The sequence below is a fragment of the Chiloscyllium plagiosum genome, unplaced genomic scaffold (genome assembly GCF_037043375.1).
Source record: "Chiloscyllium plagiosum isolate Xiang-an unplaced genomic scaffold, Cpla_swu_hap1 HiC_scaffold_25, whole genome shotgun sequence".
In the NCBI taxonomy this organism is placed as follows: domain Eukaryota; kingdom Metazoa; phylum Chordata; class Chondrichthyes; order Orectolobiformes; family Hemiscylliidae; genus Chiloscyllium; species Chiloscyllium plagiosum.
Window position 1 is genome coordinate 3,449,765 of NW_028270163.1, and position 12,844 is coordinate 3,462,608.

Sequence of the window (12,844 nt, forward strand, 5' to 3'; positions counted from 1 at the left end):
AGATTTTTGTTAATTTCAGTTACAGTGTGTTGGTGGGCTGTGAGATTTTTGTTAATTTCAGTTACAGTGCGTTGGTGGGCTGTTTGATTTTTGTTAATTTCAGTTGCAGTGCGCTAATGGGCTGTTTGATTTTTGTTAATTTCAGGTTCTTTTGAAAGTGGTGCCTCCTTGAGCTGCTTTATTTTTGTTTTGATTATTTACATTTGTTCAATCTCTGCATAAGTGTATTTAGATGTCTGCAACATTTTAGTTTAAAATTCTCCTTTAAAATTTGGAATAAAGCTTTAGTGCCCCTAAGCTGCTGTTCTTATTTTTATTTGATTTGATTAAATTTAGGTTTGTGGGCAAAACATTCCCTGGCAATGTGTATAACGAGTGAGGGTGTGATTGTTTGAATGGTAATATAAGGTCTGTGGCAAATAAAAAAACAGCCTCCGCAAGGCATTCTAGTTGTGATGAATGTTTCTTTCATATGCTTACTAGTCTATAATGCTGCAGTCAGTTTCCCTCAGGGACCATCTACAAGGTCAGAAATTAGTACCACGTTGGTCAGTGCTCTCCCACAAAGTCATCAGGTAAGGAAGGTGAATTTAAGAGTCTTGGAAATGGGTACATATCCCTGAATACAGCATTAATTTCTTAAATGGTGAGGTGCTGAGAAATGGCAGGCTCTAAAGGGACTTGGGTGTCCTTGTTGGTGAGTCTTTGAAAGTTAACAGTTCGCAAATGAGAAGGCAGATGGTATGTTGGCTCTTAATTCAAGAGGATTTGAATATGGGAGTAAAAAATACTTCTCTGACTTATGCAGAGCCTTGGTGAGACTACACCTGGAGTAAGAGTCAAGCAGTGTGGTGCTGGAAAATCACAGCAGTCGATGTTTTGGGCCAAAGCTGTATTCAGGAATGTTCCTGATGAAGAGCCTGGTCTGCTGTGGTTATCGAGCACCACACCTTTTGACACTGATCTCAAACATCTGCAGTCCTCTGTTCTCCTACATCTGGAGTAAGATATGCAGATTTAGTCTCCCTACCTAAGGCAAAAGGTAGAGACTATAGAATGGGTTTACATTCTCTGATGTTTAGAAGAATGAAGTGATCCCACTCAAACGCACAATTCTTACAGAGGGCTTGACAGGATAGATACCGGGGTGGGGGGGAGGTGCACCCCATTGAGTAATGTGAATCTAGACTCAAAATAAGAGGCAGGTCATTAGCACTGAGATAAGGAGGTGTGTCTTAACACACAGGATGGTGAATCTTGGGAATTCAGTGACCTTGAGGGCTGTGTGCGCTCATCATTGATGTTTACAAGTGAGTTGGAGGGATGATTTAAATATAACAGACAGGATATTAGAATGGGCAGGGATATGGTGTTCACTGCAAACTGTTTCATTTATCTTTTACAGCCTCTTGGCCCAGAGAATCTGTTTGTCAACTACTTGTCTCGAATACATAGGGAGGAGGTAAGTTTCCTTCATTAGTCTGCATTAACAAGGAAAGCTTATTACACAGGAGGTGAGAGCTCTGTTGATGTAACACTGTGAGATGGACAAACTGATCTAACAGTGACCCAGTTAGTGCAGAGCCAGGTCTGAGCAAACTGAGCATCTTTAATTCAATTCAATGGAAGTGTGCAGTTTCAGGCGCATGTAACAAGGTCAGCCTTGGACAAAAAATGGCACCCCAAACGAAGGAGGAGGTATGAGAGTATGTAACTAAAGACTTGGCCAAAAGGGCAGAGAGGGAGGCAGAGGTTCGTGGAGGGAATTTGGAACTTAAGGCCTCAGTGGCTGAAGGCATAGGCATCAATGTTGTGGTGAGAGAGTTGGCAAAAAGCCAGAATGGGAGGCGAACGGAGCACAGAGAAGGGCTCAACGAGGTTATACCTCAATGGAGGCTTCAAGATATTGAGGGTCTGGGCTCAACGATGAGAATTTAAACGCTGGCACTTTGAAGGATCAAAGCCAGTTGTGGTCTGCCCGTTCAGAGATGAGTTTGGATACAGGCAGCTGAGTTTTTGGATCAAGTTACGTTTACAGAGAATAGAAAATGAGATGCTGAGTAGGAGAGCATTGTAATTGTAAAGTGAGGAAATAACAAATTCATACGTGAGGGTTCCAGCAGACAGCTGCTGAGGCAGAGCAGAGGTAGATGATGTTGAGATGGCAAACATACTAGTCATTGCTCGTGACATAATCTGATACTGGGTCACTCCCTTAGTGAATGGCAAAGTGGTTAACGATGGGTGTAGACACTGGAGCAGCAGTTTCATTAATCCTGACAATGTGTATCAGAAGCATCGAGTCACATTGCACTCCATCCCTCAAAAGATTGTACTGAGGATGTACACAGGTGAAATAGTACCTTTAAACTTCAGTGTGAATGTTCAGTTATACACTCAGTTTGAAGGTTTGTCTTGGTACATTACCAAAGGAAATTTTCCAGCTTATTGGGAAGAACGTGGTTGAAGAAAATCAAACTTAACTGGGCTGAAGTAAATTGCTCATCAGATTTGGAGTCTGATGTAACACATTCTAAATAAACAAGCCCATTGTTTTCAGTTGGAATCTGGGAAGCATGGAAAAGGTCTCTGTCAAATTGAAAATCAAGGATGAGAATCAAGTTTGAGATTTTGGAGAAGGTTTGAAGCTCGGGTTGTCGGTTTGCTCGCTGAGCTGGTGGGTTTGTTCTCAGGCGTTTCGTCACCATGTTCGGTAACATCATCAGTGAGTCTCCGGTGAAGCGCGAGTGTTCTGTCCCACTTGCTATTTATGTAGCTTAGTTTGTTGTATTGGGCGATATCATTTCAGGTTCTGTTTCTGAGAGGTGGGTAAATGGGGTCCATAACAATGTGTGTGTTAGCAGAGTTCTGGTCTGAATGCCAGGCGTCTAGGAATTCCCATGTGTGTCTTTGTTTAGCCTGTCCCAGGATGAATGTTTTGTCCCAGTTGAACTGGTGTCCCTCTTTGTCTGTGTGTATGGATACTAATGATAGTCAGTGCTCATGTATCCTGGTGGCTAGTTTCCTGCCCGTCTGCCCAGTGTAACGTTTGGTGCAGTCCTTGCAGGGTATTTTGTATATGACGTCTGTCCTGCAAGTTGTTGTTATGGGGTCCTTTAAGTTCATCAGGAGCTGTTTCGGTGTGGTGGTAGGTTTGTGGGCTACCATGATGCCTGGGGGCCGGAGTTGTCTCCTAGTTATCTCTGAAATGGCTTTGATGTATGCAGGGTGATAGAATCTCTGGGCGTGTGGTGTCTTCCTGTTTTGGTCCGTTGTGCAGGAATTAGTTACCCGATAAGTGCAGTCTGCCAATTTCTGCACAACAGACCAAAACAGGAAGACACCACATGCCCAGAGATTCTAGTCACCCTGCCATACATCAAAGACATTTCACAGATAACTAGGAGCCTACTCCAGCCCCTAGGTATCATGGTAGCCCACAAACCTACCACCACACTGAAACAGCTCCTGATGAATTTAGAGGACCCATACCCACAGAGTCTATACAAAATACCCTGCAAGGGTCACAACAAACATTACACAGGGCAGACGGGCAGGAAACTAGCCACCAGGATACATGAGCATCAACTATCACTGGTTCCCACACACACACAACAAAGAGGGACACTAGGATAGGCACACGAATAGGAGAGAGTTAGAGGAATATGGGCTAAATGCTGGCGAATGAGACAAGATCAGGATGTCTGGTTGGCACGGATGGGTTGAACCGAAGGGTCTGTTTGCGTACTGTGACTCTGACACTAATCTGCTCACTGGCGAATGTGAAATGAAGCAGAAAGGCTCCATCCTGGCTGGACAATCACAAAGTTAAACCAGAGGACAGGAGAAGATCAACTGCTGACATTGATGACCAACAAATCAGTGCTTCCTTAAAAGTTAATCTCTTCTGGTACGTTTCAAACAAGTTCTCCAGAATAAGAAAGCTGCTGGAGGAAGCAGCAGCACTCGATGCTGTGAGTTTACTCAGCTCGATGCTCCTTTAGCATGGAGAAAGGGGAGTGTGTTGCTGCATTCCAGTGACCAGGATGGTGTTAAAAAAACAACTGGGTTGTGTTGCTGAACTGTCGATCTGTAATTGCAATGGGAAACTGTGGAAGAGTATTTAACCGTCACTCAGTACATCAACAAACCACAATTGCCATTAAAGTGAAAGCAAGGCCTGGGGCCTTCATGAAATCTTGGATGTCATTGTTGGGAAGGCAGAGGAATCGTGTGTGAGATATCCAAGGCCAAAGTCAATCCTATCTGGCAAAAGGAGCTTTTGGTTCAGATGACAAATATAGACTACTACCTGCTAGAAAATCATGCTGTTTTCTAGTACATGACCTGAATAAAAGTGATGCTGGGTTGTATACTTGTGATATAGGCATCGATGGAGCAAGTGATAAGATCACCATCTAAGATCTAAACATTGGAAAACAGCTGAAGAGCAAAGGGATTAAAGAAGGCAGGGACATATCTTTTGAATGCATATGTTCTCATAGAAGTGTTGATGAATATTACTGGACTGTAATTAGGCTGTTCGTGGAAGGCAGTGAACAAATTGGCCGAAATTACATCCTTAACCTTAGGAAAATGGCTCTTCCAGATACTGGCAGAGTAATTTTCCATGTGTGAAATCTCAGCTCTAAAGCTTCCTCAGTGGTGAAAAAAACCCAGAAATTGCAAAGCAGTTGAAGAACTTGTTGGCGATAGAAGCTGAAGAAATTGCACTGAGCCTGTGAAACCTCTAAGACTGAATTTTCAGTGAAGTGGTTTAACTATAACAAAATTAGAGTCCTACATATGAAATATATCAACAAGGAACTGTAAACAAATTGATAATGTATCAGGTTCCATGCAAAATGATCAAGTCATCACACTACAGTATTGACCTCAGGTTCCTAAGATCGATGTTCTGCACAGGCCTAGGAGGGAAAGAATATTAGAGAGAATGCTGCAAGTTATGACAAAGGGCATAGAAGAGTGTACGTGTGAAACACAGACTTCTAAAACCGGAGCCACTGGTGTTCACCCTATTGCCTGTTATGTTCCTTGTACTGGTGTTCCCACTGACCCCTGTGATGTTCCCTGTACTGAATTTTCCATAAAACCATTCATTTTGTCACACAAGTGCTTTGCTCCAGATTAAATTTGGATGGGCCACAGCTGTGGCCATTCAAGATTGAGTTAAAGTGGTAATAGAGCTCCACTAAAGATGCTATTATATGATTACGTGTTGAAGCTGTTAGTCTGTGGCAGCAAGAGCAAGCGACAGGAGACAATGCTGGCACCAGTGTGAGGGATAATGCAGAGGACAGCAGGTCAGGCAGCATCCGAGGAGCAGGAGATTCAACATTTCAGGCAAAAGCCCTTCATCAGGAATATCCTAGTGTACAGGATATCACTGTGTATAGTTTTGACAGAAAACAGTACAGAAACCAGCACAGGGCACACAGTAGAAAGTACAGCATCAGAACAAGTTGAAGGCAGATGCATATGGAACTGTGCACATTATGAGCACTCACTTTGAACTTTATATGTGAACTGTCAGTGTTGTATAAATATGGGATAGGTGACATTATTACATAATGGTGTAATAAAGTGCATACTGATGGAGTCTGTCTGGGAATTACTCTGATGCAGTCAGTCTGTGACTGAAAGATTGAATGATTGTGAATGATTGTATTTGTTTTTGGCTTCGCAGGATTTCCAGTTTATTCTGAAAGGTCTGGCTCGTTTGCTAAACAACCCACTGCTCCAGACCTACTTGCCCAATTCCACCAAGAAAATCCAGTTCCATCAGGAGCTTCTGGTTCTCTTCTGGAAACTCTGTGATTTCAACAAGGTAGGAGCCCATCCCTGGCACAGGCACAGAAACTAGGGGAGGGGACACTGCGTGAGACTGGGGGGGAGGCAGGGAGTACTGGGGGGGGGGGGCAATGAGTGAGACTGGGGGGAGACGTGGGGGGCACTGAGTGTGACTGGGGGTACTGAGTGAGACTGGGGGTACTGAGTGAGACTGGGGGTGCGCGGGGGCAATGGGTGAGACTGGGGGGACGCGGAGGGGTACTGAGTACGACTGGGGGAGTGCGGGGGGCAATGAGTGAGACTGGGGGTGTGTGGGGGGCAATGTGTGAGACTGGAGGGGGTGCGGGGGATACTAAGTGAGATTGGGGTGTCATGGGGGGGAACGCGGGGGGCACTGAATGAGATTGGGAGGAACGCGGGGGGCACTGAATGAGATTGGGAGGGGTGGTGTGTGGGGCACTGAGCGAGACTTGGGGAACACTGAGTAAGACTGGGGGGGCATGCGGGGCTTTGAGGGAGACTAGGGGACGCTGAGCGGGACTGGGGATCATGGAGGGTTCTGAACAAGACTGGGGGTCACGGACTGGCCCTGAGCGAGACTGGTGGTCACGGGGGGGGGGGGGGGCCTGAGCGAGGCTGGGGTTCACGGGCGGGGGAGACCTGAACGAGGCTGGGGGGGGTCACGAGATGCCCTGAATGAGACTGGGTGTCGCGGGGAGGCCCCGAATGAGACGGGGTCATGGGGGGGGGCTCTGAGCATGCCTGGGGGGCGGGGAGCACTAAGTGAGACTAGGGGAGGGGCGGGGGGCCCCTGAGCGAGACTGGGAGTCACGGGGGGTCCCCTGAATTAGACTGGGGGTCACGGGGGGTCCCCTGAGTGAGACTGGGGGTCATGGGGGGCCCTGTGCGAGACTGGGGGTCACGAGGGGTCCCTGAGTGAGACCGGGGGGACCCTGTGCAAGGCCAGGGTCATGGGGGGGGTCCCTGAGCGAGACCGGGGGGACCCTGTGCGAGACCGGGGGTCACGGGGGGTCCCTGAGCGAGACCGGGGATCACGGGGGGGGGGGGTGGATGGGGGCTCCGAGCGAGAGTGGGGATCACGGGAGGCTCTGAGTGAGACTGGGAGTCACGGGGGGCTCTGTGTGAGCCGGGGGTGCGGGGAGCACTAAGTGAGACTGGGGGACGGGGTGGGGGAGGCCCTGAACGAGACACGGGATCACGGGGGGGGCCCAGAGCGAGACTGGGGGTCACCGGGGGTCCCTGAGCGAGACTGGGGGTCACGGGGGGGGCCCTGAGTGAGACTGGGGATGGTGGGGGGGCTCTGAGCGAGACTGGGGGTCACCGGGGGGCCCTGAGCAAGACTGGGGGTCACCGGGGGGCCCTGAGCGAGACTGGGGGTCACCGGGGGGCCCTGAGCGAGACTGGGGGTCACGGGGGGGCCCCAGAGCGAGACTGGGGGTCACGGGTGGCCCCAGAGCGAGACTGGGGGTCTGGGGGGGGGCGGCCCTGAGTGAGACTGGGGGTCATGGGGGGGTCCCTGAGTGAGACTGGGGGTCACTGAGTGAGACTCTGGCACAGTTTGGGGGTCACTGAGTGAGGCCGGGTCAGGGAGGGGGGGGCACAGACTGTGACAAGGGGACCCTGAGTGAGACTAGGGGAGAGACTGTTCAAGTGGTTTAATTTTCTAAAGTCTGCCATTCGATAATTCTCCTGGATTTTCCTTTTGCAGAAATTCCTTTTCTATGCCCTGAAGAGCAGTGATGTCCTGGATATCTTGGTGCCCATCCTGTACTATCTGAATGATGCGCGAGCTGACCAATGTAAGCTCTCCTCTGGCCTGTTCTCCACAACCTGCAGTGCTCTCTCACTACCAGTCTCCAGAGTAGCTTGAGGTGAAAGGGTAAAGCCTCCCATGGGAACTCTCCGGTTTGGGTGAAGTAGTGAGTGCCGAGGCGTTTTGGGAAGTAGCACTGGGTGGCTGTCAGGGTTTACTCTGGATGCTGCAACCATCCTGAGATGACACTGTCTTGCTAGTCTAACTGGTGTTGTTCATAGAACATAGAACAGTACAGCACAGATCAGGCCCTTCAGCCTACGATGTTGTGCCGACCATTGATCCTTATGTAAGGTAAACCTAATGTACAAACCTTCAAATTTCCGTGACCATATGCATGTCCAGCAGTCTCTTAAATATCCCCAATGACCTCGCTTCCACAACTGCTGCTGGCAACGCATTCCATGCTCTCACAACTCTCTGCGTAAAGAACCCACCTCTGACATCTCCTCTATACTTTCTGCTCAACAGCTTAAAACTATGACCCCTCGTGTTAACAATTTCTGCCCTGGGAAAAAGTCTCTGGCTATCGACTCTATCTATGCCTCTCATTATCTTGTACACCTCAATTAGGTCACCACTCTTCCTTCTTTTTCCCAATGAAAGAAGTCCGAGCTCAGTCAACCTAACTGTTAAACTTGTCGTTGTGGAAATAATTCTTATATAAGGGTATGTGATACTAGACTAATGTTCCAGACGCCTGGGATTAAATCTGATGATGGCAGCTGGAAAATTTACCTTGATCTGCTATGACTTGTTTTTTGGTGAGTTCAGGCCTGTGGGCGGCACGGTGGCATAGTGGTTAGCACTGCTGCTTCACAGCGCCAGAGACCTGGGTTCAATTCCCGCCTCAGGCGACTGACTGTGTGGAGTTTGCACATTCTCCCCGTGTCTGTGTGGGTTTCCTCCGGTTTCCTCCCACAGTCCAAAAGATGTGCAGGTTAGGGGGAATTGGCCATGCTAAATTGCCCGTAGTGTTAGGTGTAGGGGAATGGATCTGGGTGGGTTTCGCTTCGGCGGGTCGGTGTGGACTTGTTGGGCAGAAGGGCCTGTTTCCACACTGTAAGTAATCTAATCTAATAATGTGATTGAGTTTTAGCTTCTGTCTGAAATAGTTTCGCCAACGATTTGATTTTTCTAAAGGCAGCTTATCCACTTTCTCATGTCCGTCCAGAACCCCATGAGTAATAAAAGAAGTGAAGCTGGGGGTGCAGAGGGTTTATTAAGTGAGACTGGGGATGTGGGGCATTGAGCAAGACTGGGGGTGTGGTGACGAACTGAGGGAGCCTGGGGACATGTGATTGAACATTTTGGTTTGTGGAGGGGTGTGGCCTGATCTTACACTGATCTGGCATGGATTCCACGTTGGCATCCTGCCAATCCCACTGAGCCCAACTCGGCCTCAGGAATCTACAATCTTTTATCTCTGTGTTGGAGCTGGGCAGCTGCACACAAGGGTCATGTGGCTGACAGATCCAATACAGCAGGCATAGGGAGAGTCCGGATTGCAGGGACATACCTAGAAGTGACTTTGCAGAGGGCTGTGTCAATATTTAAAAGCTCAGTAGTAATGGCTGGACCAGGTGCATTGAATTAGTTTGTTCACTGCGCCTTAGTCGGTAGCATTCCTGCCTCCGAATGTGTAAGTTCCAGGCTCAAATCCTGCTCTCGCCTTTGAGCCAAGGCTGACACTAGGGTGCAGTGCAGTGCTGCGGGAGCCTGGATGAGTGTTAAACCAGAGTTCTTAAATCTTTTCACATCTTGGAAAGGGGACAGATTTCATTTTTTTTTCTTACTTAGTGAGTGGTTTAGTGCAACAGTAAACACGAAACTCAAACCAGAAAACAATTCCAAGGGAATAACTTGATCAATTAAAGGTGTATTAATAAGAGTGATCCTTGAAAAGTGCCAAGCAGTTGCGTGAACTAGTGAAACCTTTTGTTGCCATTTCAGTTCAGAAACAGAACTAATTAGAGAGAAACTAGGCCCCAAACCCTGGTCATCAGAGAAGTGGGAGGAAAGTGGGGATGATTTAAGGTTTGGGTTTAACTAACATTGACCTTACATTTGCCTCCAGAGGAGCATTCTTCAAGCTGGCCTCTGGGTTTCATACAAAAGGGGGGGTTAGAAGTGGGTTGCCTTTCAGCCTTGGATTTCCTCCTCTCCCAAACTGTTTTGTGGTGAGGGAGAACAAGAGGGGTAAGGTGGGAGTGTGTGAGCCTCACTCAGTCTCAGAGGTCTCTCGTGTGTTCTCAGCCTCACTCACTCATTTCTCTCTCTCTCTTTCTTTCTCTCTCTATCTCTCATTCTTGGTTTCTCTTGTGCACACCCACATTCTATCTTTCATTGCCTCACATCCCTTACATTCACTCCTCCTCTTTTCTTCACATCTGTTGTTATGCCCGCACAATCTCTGTCACGCCTTAATTCCCACCCTCCACATGCACTCCTCCAGCAGAGTTTCCTAACAACCATATTCTTTGACTCACTTACACCAACTTAGTCTCTCATTGCCACATTCCTTCAGATCCACATGCTCTCAATCCCTCACTTCCACACACACACACACACTTGCTTTCTCTCATTTCCTCTCTCTCTCTCAAGTGCGTGCACACCCAGGCACACTCACTCACTCACTCAGAACACACAGAGAACACAGAACATTACAGCGCAGTACAAGCCCTTCAGCCCTCTGTTGCACTGACCTGTGAAACTGATCTGAAGCCCATCTAACCTACACTATTCCATTCTCATCCATGTGTTTATCCAATGACTACTTAAGTGCACCTAAGGTTGGAGAGTCTACTACTGTTACAGGCCGGGCATTCCACCGCCCCTACTGCTGTCTGAATAAAGAACCTACCTATGCCATCTGTCCTATATCTATCACCCCTCAATTTAAAGCTATGTCCCCTTGTGCTAGCCATCACCATCTGAGGAAAAAGGCTCTCACTGTCCACCCTATCTAACCCTCTGATTATCTTGTATGTCTGTGTTAAATCTCGCTCTCTTTCAGTCCTTCCCTCTGTCTCCCTCTGTCTCCCTCTGTCTCCCTCTGTCTCCCTCTGTCTCCCTCTGTCTCCCTCTGTCTCCCTCTGTCTCCCTCTGTCTCCCTCTGTCTCCCTCTGTCTCCCTCTGTCTCACACACCCCTTGTCTCTCTCATTCCCTCTCATAAACAGTGAGGCTTCGGAGGGTCCGCTATGCTATTTTGATTGTAGTTCTTGAGGGGCCAATGATGCTGTGGGGAGGAGAGAGAATGTCCTCCTTGACCTGCTCCCAGCTCACTGGCTTATCCCCTCACCCATTGTGTTTCTTGTGGTCCCTTTCCAGAGGACTCAGTGTCACTCCTGATATCCAGGCCTCAGGCTGAATGAAGGGAGGGAGCCTCACAGAATTCAATGCTCTCGCAGTCAGAGGCTGTTTTGAAAGGGCAGAAATGAATTGACCTCCGACTGCATAATCATCTCCTTGCAGCATCTCCCACATGTATGTAAGTGTATTTGGTGGCTGGTTGTGAGCTGGATAGGATCCATGATGGGCTGCCTGTTTACTGAGACTGCATTAAACCAACTGTCTATTCCTGTAGATGTAAAATCTCCCATAGTAATATTGTGAAGGCAGGCAGAGAGGTTGTCTCAGTCTCCTGCCCCTGGCCCTAGGTGGTCATCACAGAATTAGATTATCTTGGTGTTTTCACATTGTTAGCTGCAATCACAAATGTGGATTATCATCCGTGAAGCTGTCACAACAGGGCAAAACGATCTCCAGTGCACCACCGGAACAACTCTCAGCGGCAGACTGGCTTTGTCCCAACCAGTACTGTGTCCCACTGTTATACAGTGACAGATCAGTCTCTACCAGTACTGTACCCCAGTGTTATACAGCGACAGACCTGCCCCCACCAGTACTGTACCCCAGTGTTATACAGCGACAGACCTGCCCCCACCAGTACTGTACCCCAGTGTTATACAGTGACAGATCAGTCTCCACCAGTACTGTACCCCAGTGTTATACAGTGACAGACCTGTCCCCATCAGTACTGTGCCCCAGTGTTATACAGTGACAGACCTGTCCCCATCAGTACTGTGCCCCAGTGTTATACAGTGACAGACCTGTCCCCATCAGTACTGTACCCCAGTGTTATACAGTGACAGACCTGTCCCCACCAGTACTGTACCCCAGTGTTATACAGTGACAGACCTGTCCCCATCAGTACTGTACCCCAGTGTTATACACTGACAGACCTGTCCCCATCAGTACTGTACCCCAGTGTTATACACTGACAGACCTGTCCCCATCAGTACTGTACCTCAGTGTTATACACTGACAGACATGTCCCCACCAGTACTGTACCCCAGTGTTATACAGCGACAGACCTGTCCCCACCAGTACTGTGCCCCAGTGTTATACAGTGACAGACCTGTCCCCATCAGTACTGTACCCCAGTGTTATACACTGACAGACCTGTCCCCATCAGTACTGTACCCCAGTGTTACACAGTGACAGATTTGCCCCCACCAGTACTGTACTATGTCCCAGTGTTATACAGCGACAGACCTGTCCCCATCCGTACTGTACCCCAGTGTTACACAGTGACAGATTTGCCCCCACCAGTACTGTACCCCAGTGTTATACAGCGACAGACCTGCCCCCACCAGTACTGTACCCCAGTGTTATGCAGCGACAGACCTGCCCCCACCAGTACTGTACCCCAGTGTTATACAGCGACAGACCTGCCCCCACCAGTACTGTACCCCAGTGTTATGCAGTGACAGATCAGTCTCCACCAGTACTGTACCCCAGTGTTATGCAGTGACAGATCAGTCTCCACCAGTACTGTACCCCAGTGTTATACAGCGACAGACCTGTCCCCACCAGTACTGTACCCCAGTGTTATGCAGTGACAGATCAGTCTCCACCAGTACTGTACCCCAGTGTTATACAGGGACAGACCTGTCCCCACCAGTACTGTACCCCAGTGTTATGCAGTGACAGATCAGTCTCCACCAGTACTGTACCCCAGTGTTATACAGTGACAGGGAGGAGAAAGTGAGGACTGCAGATGCTGGAGTACCAGAGTTGAAAAATGTGTTGCTGGAAAAGCGCAGCAGGCCAGGCAGCATCCGAGGAGCAGGAGAATCAATGTTTCGGGCATAAGCCCTTCTTCAGGAATGGGTTGTACGTTTTTGGAATTGGTC

The 12,844-nt window shown here is 48.6% G+C and overlaps 1 protein-coding gene across 6 annotated transcripts in view; it reads left to right on the forward strand.

Moving 5' to 3' along the window:
- Window positions 1-12,844, forward strand: part of LOC122561967 (protein HID1) — a 129,065-nt gene that overhangs the window by 63,111 nt on the left and 53,110 nt on the right. For all 6 annotated transcript variants that reach the window (XM_088000407.1, XM_088000408.1, XM_088000409.1 and 3 more), the window contains 3 exons: window positions 1,406-1,462; window positions 5,708-5,848; window positions 7,541-7,631. In XM_088000407.1, the coding sequence (XP_087856533.1) occupies window positions 1,406-1,462; window positions 5,708-5,848; window positions 7,541-7,631 (289 nt within the window). The remainder of the gene's footprint in view (window positions 1-1,405; window positions 1,463-5,707; window positions 5,849-7,540; window positions 7,632-12,844) is intronic.